Genomic DNA, 20,543 nt, shown 5'->3' with positions numbered 1-20,543 from the left:
AATCCTGAGAATGCTGACAGGAAAAGAATTTTAAATTTAGATTTCTAGGAACACCTAACCATTTTCTTTAAGTACACTAACACCAGATTGTTAGGAGAAACTTATCTCTATCCAAATGGGAAAAATCAGTAACAAGACTTTGGTATTTTCTTGGAAGAAATGTCATATAGAAACACAAATTTACATCTACAGCCTTTTGTTAGGGACATCAAAGTCATTCTGCACATGGTTACTGGATTAATCTTTCTAAAACAATGCTTTCATCATGCTCCTGCCCTTCCTGAAGACCTTCTATAGCTCACTCACCGCCATTCCTGGGGAGCATCTGAATGCTTGAAATAGTCTAATCCTTCTGTCCCTTACCTAAGGTGATGTGCAGACACATGTGGAACACATTTCAGGAAATTTTATTTTGAATTTTTTTTTTTTGGTGAGGCAATTGGGGTTAAGTGACTTGCCCAGAGTCACGCAGCTAGTAAGTGTTATGTGTCTGAGGCCGGATTTGAACTCAGGTCCTCTTGACTTTAGGGCTAGTGCTCTATCCACTGTGCCACCTAGCTACCCCTTGAATTTTTTTTAAAGGTAAACATTTATGTAATACTGTGTCATGAACATTTTCATTCATCACACTAAAGATATTGAATTTTGAAAAAAAATTACAATTAGCAACTGAACTTTCTTAAAAACACAAACTTAAACATGAGATAAAAAAGATCAAATGTATTCTGTAGTGATAAGCAGGAATAAACAAAAATAGGTTCATTTTCATGATCTTTATTCTTAACCAGATGAGAAGCTAATGCATATAGAACAAAACAGATTAAAGTTTCTTCATCTTCTGGTCCCAGATAATTAGACATTGCTTACCAGGTGTTAGGGATTAAATTCTTCAATCAAACCCTCCAGTTCATGATCTATTAATTAATTAATTAATTGATTGATTGATTAATAGATAAGGCCAATTCTTCAACATACAAAACCATGAATGAGTTAAGGTGTGATGGGGCCACTACTGTTCTTAGCTGTTTTTTAAACTTGTACTAGTTTCTAGAAAAAAGCTCTTTCATATGAATAGCTAAGATTGCAAAGCATTAAATGAAATTGTGAAAGGCCTAAAACATGGAAAACCAATCTGATTCCTCTAGGAGTAAAGCCAAGGTCTGATGGCATAAGTAGCCTAACTTTTAGTTAATGCTTACAAACATACCTATTTCTTCCTGATCCTCAAATAATCCTCCTTTAATCCCTGCAGTAGCTATTGTCCTATATCTTACTGCCTTATGTGGATAAACTCCTTGAAAAGACTGTCTCCAACTAATGCTTCCACTTCCTATCCTATCCTTTTTTTTAACTTTCTGAAGTTTGGCTTCCAACCTCATAATTCAACTTGAAACGGTCTCCAGAGAAATCTATGATCTCTTAATTATCAATTCTAAGTCCTTTTCTCAATCCTTATCTTTCTTGTAGTCTTTGCCTCCTTTGACACAGCTGATCACCCTCTTTTCCTTGATACTCTCTTCTCTTTAGGTTTTTGTGATACTGCTCTCTCCTAGTTCTCCTCCTGTCTGAGCACTCCTCAGTCTCCTTTGCTGGATCTTCATCCAGGCTGTGTCTGCTAATCATGCATGTCCTTCAGGTCTCTATCTTGGGTCCTCTTCTCTTCTCCCTCTGTACTATTTCAGCATCTCTAGTCATCCTGATCTATATCTGGCCGTTGGACCCACATGGCTCTGGAGGAGAAAGTGAAGCTGGTGCCTTTGCACAGCCCTGCCTCACTTAAATCCAATTCACTTGCAAGTCATGGCATCACCCTCCTCATGTCATGGTCCTCTTCGAGAACAAAGGACAAACAACAACAATACTATTTCACTTGGTGATCTATCAGTTCTAAGGGATTCAATTATCATTTTATGTTCCAGATTCTCAGATCTACTCATCCAGTCCTAACTTCTCTGCTGACCCAAGTTTCTCATCTCCAACCACTTATTAGACATTTCAAACAGGATATTCTGTAGACATCTAAAACTCAACATGTCCGAAACAAAACTCATTATCTTTTCCCTCATGCTCTCCCACTTCCCAACTTTTTTTTTTAAATTACTGTTAAGGGCACCACCCTCCTCCCAGTAACTGAGGCTCATAATCTAGGAGTTATTCTTGACTCCTCACTCTCGTCCCCCCACCCGCAATTCAATCTGTTGCCCAGTCCTGTCATTTCCACCTTTCCAGCATCTCTCATATATCCCCTCTTCTCTCCTCTGATGCTGCCACCATCCTGGTACAGCCCTCATCACCTCAAACCTGGACTATTAGCGTCGCCTGCTTCCTTAAGTCTCTTCTACCTGCAGTCCATGCTGTATTGGGCTGACGATTTGATCTTCCTAAAATGCAGATCTGACCATGTTACCTCCCTAGTCAGTAAACTGTAGTGGCTCCCTATCACCTCAACAATAAAACATAAAATCTTCTGTTGGGCACTTCAATCTCTTCATAACATGGCCTCTTTCTACCTTTCATCCTACACCATTCCCCACTTCCATGTTCTCTGCAATCCAACGACACTGGCCTCCTTGCTATTCCTTGAACAAGACTCTCCCTCTCTCGACCCCAGAAATGTTCACCAGATGTCCTGTGCCTGGAATTCTCTCCCTCATCTCTGCCTTCTGGCTTCCTTGGCTTCTTTTAAGTCCCAGCTACCTTTTACAGCAAGCTTTTCCTAATCCTTCTTAATTCTGGTGCCTCCCCTCTGTTGATTATTTCCAATTTATCCTACATACATCTTGTCTGCACATAGTTCTTTGTATGTTGTCTTTCCCCCTGGACCACGTGCTCCTTGACAGCAAGGACTATTCTTTTTTTTTTTTTTTTTTTTGCCATTTGTTGTATCTCTACAGTATCTGGCATATCATAATTAGAAGCCCTTAACAAATGTTTGTTGACTTGATGAAACAGATAAATTATAAACCCTGAAACAATCTTACATCAGCTTACGACTCATTCAAGGTCCCTTTAAATTGTTTAGTAGTGATTTCTCATACCGATATTAAAGCCTAGTGATATTCCCATTGCAGTCAGAAGTCACAAATTTGACCAGTTCCCTGTTCACATGACTGGTAATCACTGAGTCTAATACTGGGTAAAATGAAATTAGTCTTTCTTGCTCCTTATTTCTATCAAAGTGATGCTGGGATACAAATGCATCATTAATATGAAAGGACATTTTCTATTCTTATCTAGGGAAATTAACAGAACATTCTCCATTCACAATTTTCACATTGTTATTGAAGATACTCTGCTGGAGTTGGAATAGAACCAAGGTGATAGTTTAGTAGTAGCAAGAACAGCTGAGTTCTCACTGATACCTCCTCCCCAAAGATCTAAAAAATGCACCAAACCAAATTCTGATTGGGAAATCCAAGAAAAAAAAATCACATTAGGTCATTTTTTTTCCAGCCTAGGTCAGCATCAAGAGATTAGATGGAGAGGTATGTGGGTGGGGTCTGGCCAAGAGCATTACAGTGCAGGGAGAGACAGAGCAAGAAGGAGTTCCACAGCCAGCCCAGAGGATCCTGGCTTGTTGTTCACTAACCAGTTCTAGGTCATAGATCGTGGGCAGATCCTTGAAGAGAGGACCTGGGCTGAGGAGTGATGTTCCACTGGTTTCAAGGGCTTGTGGATCCTAAGCTCTATATGAGCTAGGAACAAGTTCAAGGGCAAACAGTAGGTTTTCTTGGGAAGAGAGTGTCTCTTGAAGGAGCAGAGAACGTGATTACTGGAAGGAAGAATGAAGGCACTTTGAGGAGCTTCCCTGAGTAATCGAATGCCTCCACATGACCAGGTTTGGTGGGTTTAGAGTAGTTCAAGGCAGCTAGGTGGTACAATGGATAGAATGCTGGTCTTGGAGTCAAAAAGACCCAAGTTCAAATCCAGCCTCAGATATTTAACTAGCTGTGTGACCCTGGGCAAATCATTTCATTTCTGCCTGCCTCAGTTTCCTCATCTGTAAACTGTTTTAAATGTCATAGTGAGGATAAAATGAGATAATGATGTTTGTAAAGTACTTAGTAGGTGCTATACACATGTTAGCCATCATTATTATTAGCATTATTATTCTCACACGGTATCATGTCATCTAACTATGGTCAAATGGAGGGAGAGCCTTAACCATCCAGAAGTAGGCATTGTCAGTCAGGTGTAGACTGCCCTAGAGGTTTGCAACGGTATGGCCCATGCCTGGCTTTGGTCCATGGGCCACGGCTGCTGCCAGAGCAGTCCACCCTCTGTTCCCTACCCTCCCACCCACACCAGCACAACCTACCTAAGTTAAAAGTCACAATGCCAGCTGAGGCGCCCAAGTATATCAAGTAGCAGTCTTTGTAGGAGCAACTTCTTTCTGTAGAATGGAAGAGATGGAAAGTTACCCAGAGCCCAGCCTCCCCTTTGTTACTGCATCATTCACAGGGTCATCTGCCTGGCTACTTTTCCCAGGAGGGAGTACTTCATTCCCACATCACTCAAGTGCTGAGTGCTCAAGGAAAGCGTAGTCTACTAGGGTCTTGTGGCAGGAGGGGATAGCTACGGAAGAGAGCTGGTCCCCACTGCCCTGTCGTGTTCATACCTTCAGTGTATGGAACTAAGGACAATTGAGTGCAGGAGGTGAGGGACTGGCATCCTTTGTGAAGAAAGAAAACATCTGAGAAATAGACACTGAGCCAGGGCTCTCTGAAAAGCAGAAGACTCTTAACTTTTGTCTTTGATGTATCCAAAGACTTGCCACTGGTACTTTGAGGCCCCTCTCTTTTTCCTGCGTATTCTAGAGGCAGAGAAGGAGGAGGGAAGCACTTCTCTGGGACTACAATAGGTACAAAGGAATTGGTCCTAGATCACATCAACATAAATGAAGACATAGTAACCAAGGTGAGTAGAGCTAAGAAAGATCAGATTTTAATCATACTAACATCCCACAGAGTACCAAGAATAATACATCTTGTGAGGTTTCTTGAAATTCCATACCCTTTCCTATTAAAAAAAAAAACTGCTTTCTGACAATTTCCCCATTGTTAAGAAAACATTCTAGAAGAATCCTTGGAAAACTTTGAAGGGTGGACTAGGTACTTGTTTCAGGCACAGGAAAGTAGGAAATAATCAAAATGTGTTTTCATTCTGCAGGAATGAAAGAGGGATTTTGGTTAGAAGCCCCAGGGAGTTATAGCCAGGTAACTGGGCTTTGCCTGAAGTCGAAGCATGCCCAAAGGCTGTGCGTCTGCCCTCCAGCCTTATGGTGTATAGTCTGACTGCCCCTGTTGAGTCACTCGGTCTCGTCACCCTGCCTAGAATCCTGCTAATGTCACCACACCCCTTGTCTGAGGCTTGGCTGTCCTCACTACTATATCCTACATCCCCTTATTGCTTCTCCCCTACCCTTCTACTTCTTTCCGGGAGCTGTGAGTACTGAGGGTCAGGGGCTGTTGTTAGCCATTCCATGGAAATGCTATTTGGGAATCAGGATCCCCTCTCTTCCACATACACGCAGCTGGGTCACATGTTCTTTGTGTCCTCACCTTGTTGCACTATTTCAGGAGTTGGTTGCCCACACCTTTCTGAGGGGCATATCTCAAGTAAAAATGATGTTGCTGCAAACTGACTTGAGGTGGTATCCTGAGATTTTCCTATTCCTCAGGTGAAGTCACCTTGCCCTCAAATGAATTTGCTCTGAGTGCCACAATTCCAAGTTATAGCTCTAAAGCCACAGATAGAAGCTTTAGCTTCTTTTTGTGCTTTTCTGTGCCTCAGTTTCCTAATTTGTAAGAATTAGATGATTTCTAAGGTCCCTTCCAATTCTATAACTGTGATCCCATGGTCTTTAAAGAAAGGTGCTAATGGAGCTGACCCAAGACAGAAATGGAAGCCGGTGGCCTGGATGGACATCACGTTTTTGCACACTCAAGGTGTGACTAAGGAAGATGGGGAATCATTTATTCTAGACATATCAAATGGAAAAAATACCTACATAACAGAATGTGATTCATTTGCCATCTACTATCTGTGCTTCACTTTCTGCGTCTATAAAATGTAGACAATTCCTGCTTCCCTCTACCCTTTGTGAGTTGTAGTCAGAAGCTTTGCAGACATAAATTCTTATTACTTAAAAATTCAGTATTTTCCATACCTTCCCTGGGTGTTATTTGGAAGAATTGTGGTGCACTATGGCTTTTGCCCAATCTCTACAATCCCCAGAATAACCACTGACCCATAATCGAGGGGAGGGAGATGTCGGCAAAGAAGTTCCCAAAGACTGTAGACATGTATAAGAAGGAGAACGCTTTGTTCTTTTCCTTTACCTGAAATCAATAAAATAAATCATGCTCAATGACACTAGAGAACACCAAATATTTAGTAATATGTATCTCAGTTTCCAGAATGTTATGACAAATTCACAGCTCAATCAGGGTATTAGTGTGTCTGTTTTCTCATAGCTCTGCTAACCTTTGCTGCATTCCTCTTTTAACATCATTGCCAATGTGAAGGGCATATGATGAAATCTCCAAACTGTTATCATTTTGGTATTAGTGATTTGGAGCAATTTTTCATATGGTTGGTTGATTGTGATTTCTCTTTGACAAGGTGTTCATCTCCTTTGACCACTTATCTACTAGGGAATGAACCCATGGCTTTCTTGGCTTGTGTCCATTTCCTACATACTTAGATAAGAAACTTTTTCAGGAATAGTTGATGCAAAGATTGTTTTTCCCCCCACCTATGTGGTATTAGGTATAGGCAAGGAGTCATATCTTCTCTAAGTCTATAGGGATCACTGGCTCTGTACATACTCAGTACTTGAACCCAGGGCAGAAAATCACTTATTTGGAAAAGAAAAATACTCACTACTGAATGATAGGGAAATATGGACAGGAGAGGTTATTAATTTCCCTCTCTAATTGTGACTATGGATTCCCCCAGAACACCAATTCAGTGACCACTAATTGCAGAATGAATTACTGTTTACTTTTGGGTTTGATTAGATGACTTCTGAGTTCCATTCTAACTCAAAGATTCTGTGATTCTGAGTTGTCCTAAGTTTACTTTCCCAAGCTTTTTCTATTCTGTTGGGTGGAATTTGTTTAGCTCATATCTCCACAAGGAAGCCTCCGCTAGCCCCACTTGCCTATATTCATCTCTTCTGCATTTGACAGAGAGAATCATAAAACCTTAGAGCTGAGGTAACTCTTTGTGTAAGGACAGAGAGGACAGTGCGTGTCTCTTTGTATGGTCCAAGTCAAAGTCAGTAAATTCTATGATGAATATGTCTTTGAAAATTAGAATTCCAGATCCAGTGATATTGTCCTAACCTTTTCCTCCTCACGTCCCATCATGCATTGGTGCTCGTACCATTAATTTCATAGCATACTCTTTGCTTCCCATTGTCTCTGATTTGCTCTGCCACACCATCATTCAACTACTTTCCTTCCTTTGAAATTCCTTTGGATGTGTACATGTATGTGTGTGCATGTATGTGTATGTATTTTCCAAAACCCCTCTGTAGTTGTGTTTGACTCAAGCGAATTTAATTGGATTTAGTTCAATTCAACCAACATTTACAGATCACCTACCATGTGCAGAGTCCTGTGCTGGGTGGGTGGGGGAGATATAGAGTTTAGATAAGATAGAGACCCTGCCCTACATGAGTCACAGTTAAGAAGGGGCATATGACTCAAAGGGACAAGGGGAACGTACATTACAGTTAGATTATTTACTAAGTTGGCATTCTCTGAGCAAACTCATCCTGTAGCGGGGGAAGCTATCCAGACGTGGGCTGGGGGTCAGGGGAATACTAGTCAAAGATAAAACATTGTATACAGAATTGACTATGAGTTTCTAATTATTAAAAGAGGAAATTCAGGACAGCATAATAAACATAGACCCCATATGAAGCTACAGAGCCTTAAACATGGCCTGCTTTTGACAGGTGACAAATAGAGTTTTCAAAAAAATACTTTAAAATAAGATAATTTTAAAAAGTCCTCAGATTAGGGGCAACTAGGTGGCACAGTGCATAGAGCACCAGCCCTGAAGTCAGGAGGAACTGAGTTCAAATCTGGCCTTAGACACTTACTAGCTGTATGACCCTGGGTGAGTCACTTAACCCTGATTGTCTTCCTCCCCCCCAAAAAAGCCCTCGGATTGAATTTTATCTGTATTTCCTGGGAGCAAATGGCAGCCTCTTACAGAGATAAAGAATAAGCAGTGAACGTGGAGTCAAAGGACCTGTGTTCAAATACTGACTCTGTCATGTACTAGTTGTCTGACTTAGGCAAATTAATTTCTTCAGCATTATGGGCCTCAGTTCCCTTTTCTGTAACATGGAGATGACCTCTGAGGTCCCTGTCGTCTCGAATTCTCTGATACTCTGATCCTGTAGCTCCTGGAGGAGGACGGGGTGGAGGGATAAACAGGAGACAACCAGCTACTCTGCACACGTACCTGGTGCACTGGAAACTGATCACCAGCTAAACACAACATACAGGGCATCTTGATACCGGTGGCAAAAGCCACAAAGAATAAACCCAGAGCGACCAAGAACCTGGAGGGAAGAGGGGGACAGAGGCACTTACTGCGAGCTCCCTCTTGAGCACTTCTGTGACAGAGGGACACAAAGCATCCCTGCTGCGGACAAACACTTCACCCCACTGACTCAATGGACGTGGAAGAGTCCGCCCCTCCCCCCCCCGCAGATGGAAATAGAGACAAAGGCTGAGACCCTCTCTTCCCACTCTCTCTCTTCTCCTCACAACTGAAGAGCAAAGCCTTGCGTCAGCTCTCCTGTGTGTGCACACATGAGGCATGTGGGTTTGGGATGACTCACCTAGACGTTGACATGTCTTCTGGCAGGATTTCTTTGGTCATGGCAAAGACGTGGCCAAGTAATAAGAATATGTTACTTCCGATGAAGGCACTGGAGGAAAAGATAGTCATCAAGACCTTGAGGGACTCTGACCAGAAGTGGAGGAGAGAGCACCGAGCTGAGGCCAAGAGTGATCACACGAAGAGCAAAGGGAGGATGGGGCAGCTAGGTGGAGCAGTGGATAGAGCACCGGAGGTCCTGAGTTCAAATCTGGCCTCAGACACATGACATTCACTAGCTGTGTGACCCTGGGCAAGTCACTTAACCCTAATTGCCAAAACAAAAACAAAAAACCAAAACAAAGAGCAAAGGAGGGAGAGGGACAAAGAGAGAAAACAGGAAAAGGAGAAATAGCTGAGCAAAACAAGCCTACCCCTCTTCCACTAAGGGTATAAGTTATCAATATTATCAGTAAATGATCACCGTTACCTCATGGTTCTCTCTCTTTTTTTAGTAGAATCGATGGAAACAGTCTGAGGACAGGAAGCTATTCTGCTATTATTCTTTTATATTTAATCTTATATATTTAATCTATGATTGTGATTTTCCTAATTGAATAAGAATATGGGCATGTGTGAGCTCATCTTCTGCAGGATCACTCAAAGAATCATCAGGTCAACTCCAGTAACAGATAGGACAGCAGGGGTAACATGTACCTTGTGCCATTCCCACGTGGATTTAGTTGTTATTGTTATTATAATTATTATTCAAAAGTCTCATTATTTGATAAAATATTTCATTGTCAAACTCTGATTTCTGCTACTCCTGTAATGGCAGTTTCGCTACAAGGGAGCTAGACCTAATTCTTTTATGATTACATTCTTTTCTGTTAGATAGCAACAGAGCGGTGAATTGCAGAATAACAGAATCTCCACATTGAGGCCATCTAAGCTAACACTTGGATCAGCTCTCCTGTGTGTGCACACACAAGGCATGTGGGTTTGGGATGACTCAACTAGACCTTGACGTGTCTTCTGGCAGGATTTCTCCTTTTTCTCCTATTTCTCCTTTTCCTGTTTTCTCTCTTTCCCCCTCTCCCTCCTTTGCTCTTTGTTTTGTTTTTTTGTTTTTGTTTTGGCAATTAGGGTTAAGTGCCTTTACAGGGTCACACAGCTACCTGACCAAGAATCCTTTCTAACAAGTAGCCATACAGCCTATGTTTCTGTAATGGGAGCTCACCAATGGTTTGTCTGTGAGAGTAGTCCTGGGACTGAGACTGGAAGCTCAGTCCCTCTCTTCCCTTAGAAAGAGAGAAAAAGCAGGAGACATCTTAGCTGTGGGGGTGATGAAGAGAGGGGAGAGAAGAGAGAGAAAGGCAAATGTTGCTGTATCACAAAGTATGTGGAGGGGAGTAAAGTGTAAGAAGACTGGAAAGGGAGAAAAGGGCTAGGCTGTAAAGGACTTTAAAAAAGAGAGTTTAATATTTGAACCTGGATGTAAATGGGCATTTATTGAGTAAGGGGGTGACATGGTCACTTTAGGAAGACTTTAGGCAGCTAAAGGGAAGCTGGATTGGAGTTGGGGGGAGAGTTATTAAGGCAGGGAGACTAAGCAGATTGTTGCAATGGCCCAGGTGTGTGAGTCTGTGTACCAGGGTATAAGCCATGAGGGTAGAGTTAAGGGGCCACATACAAGAGCGGTTGTGAAGGTAGAATCAGACTCGGTGACGGATGGATATGTGGGCTGAATCAGGGAGAAGAGTCCAGGATGACATAAAGGTTAAGGGGCTGGGTGGTGCCCTCAGCAGTATAGGAAAGTTTGGAAGTAGAGAGAATTTGGAAGGAGTAATAATGAGTTCTGTTTTGACATGTTGAATTAGCAATGCTTAAAGGCATCCAGTTTGAGATGTCCCAGAGGCAGTTGGTGATGCGAGAGTAGAGGTCAGGAGAAATGTTAGGAAAGTCATGCCTCTGTGAAGGGAGGAGGTGAGGCCCTCATTGGGCCAAGCTAGGGTGGGATTGACAGCTAAACCTGGTGCAGAGTATTAGTAAAGGAGAAGATGAGATTATAGGCTGAGGGTGACTGGGGTGGTCAGATGGGAATGATGAGATTTCAGTTTACATCTCGGTACACAAGCTCATTGCCTCACATCCAGAACATTGTAATTATCTCCTGCTTGGTCTCTCTGCCATAATAATTCTTTCCCTGACTCCACGTCATCCTTCTTTCAGCTGTCAAAGCTTCCTAAAGTGACCAGGTCACCCCCTTACTCAATGACAGATGGAGCTGTTCCTTCACAAACCGCATGAGGTCTCTGTTGTCCTATACACCCAGCACTTGGCTTCTCACAACTGCCATTTACTAATGGTGAGGGGTCCTGGTTATCATTTCCCCGTTCTGGGTCTCATTCCCCTCATCTGTAAAATGGGAGGGTTAGACTCAGTGATCTCAAAGGACCCCCCTAATTATAAATTTATGATCTATAGTATCTTGGTCTTGGCTCTCTGGTCCAACAGAAGCCCTGTATGTTTCTCGGAGACCCATCTTTCTCCCTTATTATCCTTCTTTATGGCTCTAGCGGCCCTCTCCTAGCTTCTCTCTGTCCTTTTTTGATATCCTTGCCTGATTGGGAATCCTGGTTCAGCTGGAGGATTAAGGCTTTCTGCTTAGTAAGTATTCTTGGCTTACACACACACACACACACATACACACACACAAACACACGTGGATACACACAGAAATGTGTGCAAGGAGATGTACACAGGTTCACAGACACCCATAGAATCCCTTACAGCAACTTAAAAAACATGGGATAAAGACAAATTCACACAGAGACTTACGCAGCATGAACATGTACATAGTTCCCAGACACAGAGGCTTCATCCCCACATAGAGTATTAAACATGTGGATACACATAAAGCCTATTATTCACATACACAGAAGTTCACGAATATACGTAGATAGAGGAAACAGCTTCATTTCATTGATTTCTTAGCACATTAACAGCTGTTTCGATAAAAATCTTATGTTCTCAATGTCATCACCTTTGTCACCCTTAGAATCATATAAGCATAGACTCAAATCTAAGAAACCTGTATGTGTGTCGGACATACGTATAGGGTCACACATACACACATATATAGAATGCATTATAAAGACTTACCCACATAAATATACATAGCCACACACAGAGACTTTCACATGGGCAGAAGTCTAGATTCACAAACACATGAAGATGCATAGTGACAGTTTCAGAACTGGAGGTGAGGGTGATAGTCACAATAAACCTTACATTTGTATGGTCCTTTATACTTAAGTGCTCCCTCCCTCCCTCTGGTTTTACACACACATACACACACACACACACACATATACACACACACACACACACACACATTAGCTACTGTTTGATCCTTATGACAATTCGAGGCAGGGAACACAGAGACTGAATGTTAAAATCCATGTGGACACTGCTTAAAAATCCTAAGAAAAGTCTTTCTCGGTAGCCTAGTTCTTGATCCCTTCCTAAGAAGGGATCACCTTACGGTGGGAAGAGGAGAAAATATTTTCCTTACTTGAAATTTCCAAGCCAGGAGTCTGTGATGGTGGCACCAATAAAGGCCAGGATGACCACAGAGCCTCTGAACATTTGTTGCAGGTAATTTTCATAGTCAGAGAAGTAAAGGAACTGAGAAATAAAATATAAAACGAGCAAACCTGGAAAGAAAGAGAGAGAGAGAAAGCTGAGGCAGTTTCACCATCCCAGTAAGGCATATGAATGGAGGCAGGAGAGAATGCTAAGGAGAGACAAGCCTAAAGGACTGATGCAAAGAGGTCAGAAAGTTCTTGGAAATGGGCTGTGGGTATAGGGTCTTTGTCCGTGGAGTCAGTCTGTATGTGAGGCCAAAGGACCCACAGACTCACTGTATGGGGGGTAAAAGTGGGTGTGGAAGTAGACAAAGGATTCTTTGACCCCTTTTCTAGAAATATAAAGAGAATATCATTTCACTGTGTTCATCCAAAGTCCTTGATCTCACTTGAATGAATGATCTAACCATTCTTCCATTTAAAAACCCAATCAACTTCAGGGGGAGGCTGGGATTTTCTGAAACTAAGATTAGGGAGAGGAAATGTCTGTTTGATAATCAAAGAAGGTGCTCCTTTGTTTTTATTGAACCTGGAGCCCATCTTGGCTTTTCAGGAAGCTGGCTTCCTTTCCATGGGTGTACCTTACAACATTAACATTCCTATGTAGCTGTTGGGTGAAAACCCTACAACTGAATTTTGTAGTTTTTCTTTTACCTCACCTCGCCTTTGTCTCATGACTACTATAAAATTGTAAGCAAGAATGTTTCTGGCAGGGACGTTTTTGAAGCAGGATGCTTCTCTGTCCCTTGAAACTTCTCTTTAAGCAGAGATGCTTGGATTTTAGATAATTAATAAATTTGTCTCAGCACTCCTCTCCTACCAATCTCCATGCTTCCCCATAAGGAATACAAGCTAACTCACAGACTTCCTTCTGGGGCCCACTGAGGGAACCCTCTCCCCTGCTGGGGAGAATCTGCTGAAAGTCTCTGCCCTCTGCTCAAATATGGGAGGAGGAAGGGGTGTGTGTGTGTGTGTGTGTGTGTGTGTGTGTGTGTGTGTGTGTGTGTTTGTAGAGGGGGTGTGTGGTTGAAAGTAGGCTGCCATCTGGCTATGGCATGACTCTAGGTTAAGAACACCTCAGGATTCAGAGGTTCTGCCCAAAACACCTTCCTCATCTTTCCTCGGCCCTAGGAAGAAAAAGGGCTGAGGGGGACCAGCTGTGGGAGAAAAAGACTTCAGCTGAATCAGGAGAAGGAAATTGTGTAGGCCAAGTCAAGCCAACAAGTATTTATTAAGTGCTTACTATATGTCCAACACTATACTAAGCACTGGGGACACAAAGTTCTCAAGAGGCTTACATTCTGATGGGGAGACATCATGTAAGTAACTGGGAAATACAAAAGTAGGTGGCAAGTCAAATTGTAAGAAAAGGTAAATAGAGTAATTGAAGGGTTAATCAAATGGATAAAGTGGATTGGTGAGTGGGACAAATTAGTGAAACAGAGGTTGGTGCACGCTTAAAGGAGAGATAGGTATGGTTTGTGGCATTGTTGACCAAAAGGAAAAAAAATATGAGTAGGGTTCTCAATTTATTAAGAGATGGTAATTGACTGTAAAAGTGCGAAAGGTTGAGGCATGTTGTTGTCCAGTTGTTTCAGTCATATCCGACTCTCTGTGACCCCAATGGGGTTTTCTTGGCAAAGATACTAGAGTGGCTTGCCATTTCCTTTTCCAGCTCATTTTACAGATGAGGAACTGAGGCATATAAGGGTTAAGTGACTTGCCCAGGGTCACACAGTTAGTGTTGATTTGAATTCAGGTCTTCCTGACTTCAGGCCCAGTGTTCCATCCACACAGCCACCTAGATGCCTAAGGTTGAGGCATAAATACCCACAATTAGTTCAAAGAAACAAGGCTGGAAAGCTCAACCATTATGGAAGGGAGGAAAATGGTATAGGTATTTGCATTGAGGGTGTGGTGCTTGTATTTCTGCCATAGCCTAGTGACTGTTATCTGTATTTCAACTGAAAGCTGATCTTTTTCCTGGAGGAAAAGATCGAAGGACTGCAAAGAATACTTTTCACATTCCTAGTTGTAAGGGGATAAATGTTCCTAAAGGAAAGAGAATGGAGTTATCACTGGGGGGAAGGGGATCTGAGGTTGAGGGGAGGCATTAGGATGATGGATAATGTAATAATGTAGAGGAGAAAGGGATGTTATAGTGGTGATGGGGTACTTCTATTATCTAGATAGCTACTGGAGTTACCTGTCAAAAGCAGAGTAGCTAATCACCTCTTGATTTGCATTAGTGATGATTTCATCCAATGTGGAGAAGCCAACAAGTGGAAATTCTATTCTGGAATCCATTACCCAAAATAGAAGAACTGGTCACTGGTAGTGTTGGATTGAAATTAAGGTGAATTGAGGCACGCAAGTCTGAGCACATTCAATTTATCAATAAATAGGTTCTTAGCTTTCCTAGCAAAACTAAGACCATGCTATGGGGCCAACAACACTTTTTATAGTTTTTAGGGAAGCACAAAACAAAGAACAGAGTTGGGTAGGTAGGAAGACAATGAGATTGGTTCCTGGGTAGACAGCATCATGGGGGTGGGGACATGATTGGTTACATCAAAGAAAGTGGGCTACTAATCACTTCCCTTTATCATTAAGGAATGCTGACTGATTTATAGGATCCATCTGCATACTGAAGACCTTGTTAGTGGCCCTGAGTTAGCAGGCTCTCTGATACCTAGAAAGGATAGTTAAAAAGATAACAGCTTTACTTAATGGTGCAAGGACTGTTCAGGAAGAATGTATCTCTTAGAGCTAGCTTCAGGGCTTATGAGATAACACCAGATGTCTTGCTATTTTCCTAGGAGGTGAAGATGTGGTAGATAATGGTTTTTCTCAACAATTATAACTTAAAATTAACTCAGAGGGAAAGCTAAATTCCTGAGCTCAACTCAAAGACATAAAAAGATGGCTTTAGGCAGATGCAGACTCAAATATAAAAATCAATACAGCATAAAATCAATTACATTGTAGAATCAGTATAGTAGAAACTCGAGGTAAAATTAATTTTAATCTTTCAAGTGAAATGATGGAAACCCTAGAGGGAAGGAACCATTCTATCTTAGAGTTGGTAATGGAGGAGAGTCTCACATTCCTCTCTCTCCCCTGCCTCTCCCCACCTAGATTTTTGGAAAAGATTTCAACAGGTGCATAGGAAATGTAGCTGGGATGCTATGAAGTAAAACTCTTCAGGGGAAGTCAGTCAAATAGGCATGAGAGATGCTTGAGTGAAATTCTGAACACACAAAGGAAAACCATTTCAATGAGAAAGAAAAATGGAATTTGTGTAAAGAAACTTATATGGATACACAAGGGACTCAACAATCCACTAAGATTTTTTAAAAAATGTACAGAAGATGAAAGCAAGGCCAGACAACAGAATGAATACAGGAGTACGGCATGTCCTATAAAAATGTCAGGATGATTAATCTCAGAATGAGCTGTTTGGCAAGGAAAGCTAAGGACAACTAAAAGGGCTGATTATTTTTATCTTTGTGCTTGAGCTATATTTAGAGACAAAGGGTGATCAAAGAAAGGACAAAGATATCATTTTTGTGTGGGGTGGATGGGACAACGGTTGTTTGGTGGTTGTCCTTCTTTCTCAAAAAGGACCAAAATGGCATCCCTATGTCGGAGTCAAGGTATGGTGTGTCTGATTGTGGCTGATCAGGCCAACATGAGCTCAGAAGGCTCTACCACAGGTCGGGCACAAATAATCCATATGAACATTTGGAGTGGTGTTGCCTCTAAATTTGCTCATCTCATGTTTCTTTTCAGCTACTTCAATTCTGCTTTGCTCATAGAGAACAGCACCTCCTTTGATAAGGGCACGCCATGCTGTGCGGTCCTTTGCCAGTGTCTCCCATGTCACACAATTGATTCCAAAGTTCTTAAGACACCTTAACAGTGTCCTTGTGTTGCTTCTTCTAACCTCCATGGGAGCATTTGCCTCCTGTGAGTTATCTATAAAATAATTTTTATGTAAGCATATGTTTGGCATTCGAACAATGTGGCCAGCCGATCAGAGTTGCACTATCTGCAATAGTTTGAATGCTTGGCAGTTCAGCTTGAGAAAGGACCTCAGCGTCTGGTACCTTATCCTGCCAGGTGATCTTCAGAATCTTCCTAAGACAATTCAGATGGAAGTGATTCCATTTCCTGGCCTGGTGCTGGTAACTGTCCAGGTTTCACAGGCATACAACAATGAGGTCAGCACAACACCTCTGTAGACTTTCAGTTTAGTAGGCAGTCTAACACCTCTTCTCTCCCTCACTTCCCTTTGGAGCCTCCCCAACACTGAACTAGATCTCGCAAAGAGTGAGTTAACCTCATCATCTATGTAACCATCCCTGAAAAGCATACTGCCAAGTTAAGTGAACTTATCCACAGCATTCAATATTTCTCCATTTGCCGATGGTTCCACATATGGATGGTGTGGTGCTGGCTGGTGGAGAATTTGTTTTCTTGGTGTTAATTGTTAGGCCAAAATTAGCACAAGCAGCATAGAATCTCTCCATACTCTGTTGCACCTCAGCCTCACAGGCTGCGTTGAGTGTACAACCACTTGCAAACAAACAAACAAAAAAATCATGCACCAGTCACCCTCCAGTTTAGTTTTGGCTTGTAGCCTTTTCAAGTTAAGTAATTTACTGTCAGTGTGGTAGCTGACCTTGATACTACTTTCATCCTCATTGAAGGTGTCTGACAATATCACTGAAAACATTATGCCATAAAGCACGGGAGCAGGCACACAGCCTTGTTTCACTCCATTTGGTAACTGGGACAGGGTGAGAGCATTGTCAATTATACAGAAACTGTGGGAACATGACATCAAGGAACTGATAATACTGACGAACTTCTCTGCGTAACCAAATTTTGCCATAATTTTTCACAAGTCCTCATGACTGACAGTATTGAAGGCCTTGGTCAGATCAATGAACATTGTGTACAGACTGTTCTGCTCTCGGTATTTCTCCTGGAGTTGTTTGGCAGTAAACACTGTATCAACCATTCCTCAGCCATTTCTGAAGTCACAGTCACTCTTGGATAGATGATCACCTTCCAGGTGAAGGATCAGCCTATTAAAGAGTACTCTGGCGAGAATCTTGCCAGCAATGACTAAGAGAGAGACCCCTTGCCCCCATGATTGTCACAGGACGATCTATGTCCTTTTCTTTTGTAGGGATGGACAATGGAGGCATGCTTGAAGTCCTGGTGGATAATCTCCTCTTACCATATAACCCAGAAGATTTCAGTCAGCTTCAGTACGAGCAGCGGAGCCCCTGCTTTGTAAATCTTTGGGGGAACATAATCAGCACCAGGAGCTTTGTCACTCTAGAGGAGCCCCTGTCTTTCAGTTGGAAGTTAGGCTGGAGAGGGATTGACTTCAACCTGAGGTACATGGCCAATGACTTCAGCATTGCTTGATGACTCTATTGAGGACTATGGAAGTGTTTGGCCCCTATCTCCATCTGTCCTTATCACTAATCAATGTGGCTCCATCAGCACTGAGTAGCTGTGAAGCACCACAGGTCTTTGGCCCATAAATAGCCTTCAGGGCATCATAAAAGTACTTTGAATTGTTATTATCAACATAAAACTAAATTTCATCTGTTTTCTTACTGAGTCAAGAATTCTGCATCTCTCTCAGCTTTGCTTGCAAAATGGAGTTAAATATTGCCTTCTTAGAGACAGATCTTGCTGGCAAACCCTATGGAGTTCTCATTTTTCATTCAGCAGCTTCTGAATTTCCCCGTAATTTTTGTCAAACCCAATCTTGATGTTTGTGAGTGTTCTGGCTCAGATGAGTAAATCTATGTTGAACTAAGAGATACTATTCTCCATAACAGGGAAATATTGGAGGACTTTCCAATAAGGATGCCCATGGTGACCACTATTTGATATAAATGAGTAAATGAGTAAACTCCTTTTCTGCTCCATGTGTTGGCTCAGCTTTCCCTCCAAGTTAGCAACAGACTGTTCACCTTGGAGAAGTGCTATAATCTGTTGATGTTGTCTTCTGGTATTCATCTTGCCTTGGGGCTGTTGCTTTTGTTAAGTTGGAGAGGATAAGTCTATGTATGACTTGTTTACTACTCTGCATTACACATTGCCTTTGTCACTCTCACATCCTGTCTGCCTCTTCTTTTTACAATGACATAGTCTATTAAATGTCAATGTTTGCTGTGAGGGCGCATCCATGAAGTTTTATTGCATTTAGGCAAACATAACGCATTGTTGGTGATGAGAAGGTCATGAGATGCACAAATCTTCAATAGTAAGTGAGCGTTGCCGTTGCTGTCTCTGATTCCATTCCACCCAAGCACTCCCTGCTATGTCTGGTAGACTGTGCTTACTCTTGCATTAACATCACACAGAATTATAAGCTTTTGGCTTTTGGCACATTGGCACATTGATGATGAGGGTTTCCGGGTCTTCATAAAATTTTTCTTTGATCTCTTAAGAGTTTGTCATGGTGGGAACATAAGTATTGATGATGGTGGCATGGCGTTTTCCTGCAAGTGGCTTTGCATTGTCATGAGCCTCTACATTCACTCTTTTTGGTAGGCATACAAGCTTGTTGACTAGATTCGTTTTGATTATAAAACCTTTGCCAGCTTCATAGTATTCCCTTTCACTGCAGCCACTCCAGAAAAATGTGTACCGAGCTCTGACTTTGATAAGCTGGCCTTCATTTGCCAGCCTTGTTTCACTCAGGGCTGTTATTTGGATGCAGTACCTACAGAGTTCTCTAGCAACAAGAGCTGTTCATCTTTTAGGTGTCCCAAATTTTGTGTTGTTCATGAGTGTGCACATATTCCATGTGAGTGGGATTATCTTCACAAAAATTTTTGTACTTTTTTTTGTGTGTTTTGACTGCAGGGTGGGATTCCTACCTATCATGGTAAGCAGGTCAGCTTTGGGTGAGGCAGACAATTTTTAGGGCACTTTTTCTAGCCCCATTCTCCAGCTGGGAAGTAAAGCGGTGTGGTTCTTGCAAAAAGTTGCTCAGACCCCCAGTGGGCTCCCAAATCCCACTGCTGCTTAAGTCCAATGAGTAGATGACCCTATAGCCTGAGCCACCTGTGTGCAGGGTTGTGACTATAGCTCCTAGCATATCTGCACCTGCTGCTTCATCACTTACCTGTCACCATGGGACTTTGAGGCAGGTAAAATGGTAACATGGTGTGGAGGATGTCTTTTGATTTGTGCATAAATTGCATTTAAGCGAGGTAGAGTTACTGGAAGAGTTAAGTTCCTTAAAAGCAGGGACTGTCTTTCTACGGATATTTGTATTCCCAATGCTTAGCAGAATGACTGGCATATAGTGGGTTAGTATATCCTTGAATATTGACGTAAAAATATTTAGTAAAATATTAGTAAAGAAATTACAACAAAAAGTTGGAAAAATTATACATTATGACCAAGTTGAATTAATGCCAAGAATGCATGAAGGGTTTAATTATTAGGAAAATTAAAGAAAAACAATAAAAATCACACGATTTTATAAATAGATGCACAAAAGTTCTTGAAAAATACAATATCCTTTTATGTTAAAAATATTTAAAAGAATAGGAATACATGAATTCTTCCTTAATATGATAAATATATCTATGTTGAAATAAGAGATACTATTATCCATAATGGAGAAATGCTGGAGGACTTTCCAGTAAGGATGCCCATGGTCACCACTATTTGATATAATTATAGAAATACTAGGTATAGCAATAAGTTAAGAAAAAGAAACTAAGGGGATACACAAATGCAAAAAGGATACTAAATGATAATTTTTTTGTTGCAGATATTATGACAATTTATGTAGAAAACATTAACTTAAAAAAGTTAATTGAAATTGCTAACAACTTTGATAAATTAGTAGGATATAAAATTGACCCGCAAAAATCATCAAACTTTTTGTATATTCTCAACAAATTCCAGCAGGAAGAGAGAGAATAAGAAATTCTATTCAAAATAACTAAAGAATGTATAAAAATTTGGCAGTTCATCAGACAAGTCACACACAGAAATTATATTAAT

At 41.5% G+C, this 20,543-nt stretch overlaps 1 protein-coding gene across 1 annotated transcript in view; it reads right to left on the bottom strand.

The window, feature by feature from the left end:
* Nucleotides 1-20,543, bottom strand: part of LOC114036120 (solute carrier family 15 member 2-like) — a 61,941-nt gene that overhangs the window by 37,881 nt on the left and 3,517 nt on the right. The window contains exons 3-7 of the mRNA XM_027852522.1: nucleotides 12,419-12,560; nucleotides 8,864-8,953; nucleotides 8,482-8,581; nucleotides 6,251-6,341; nucleotides 4,319-4,393 (exon numbers count right to left, since the gene is read on the bottom strand). Coding sequence (XP_027708323.1) covers nucleotides 4,319-4,393; nucleotides 6,251-6,341; nucleotides 8,482-8,581; nucleotides 8,864-8,953; nucleotides 12,419-12,560 — 498 coding nt within the window. The remainder of the gene's footprint in view (nucleotides 1-4,318; nucleotides 4,394-6,250; nucleotides 6,342-8,481; nucleotides 8,582-8,863; nucleotides 8,954-12,418; nucleotides 12,561-20,543) is intronic.

Source organism: Vombatus ursinus, unplaced genomic scaffold (assembly GCF_900497805.2).
Source record: "Vombatus ursinus unplaced genomic scaffold, bare-nosed wombat genome assembly UNPS02009770.1, whole genome shotgun sequence".
NCBI classification, from domain to species: Eukaryota; Metazoa; Chordata; class Mammalia; order Diprotodontia; family Vombatidae; genus Vombatus; species Vombatus ursinus.
This window is presented reverse-complemented; position numbering and strand designations above follow the sequence as displayed.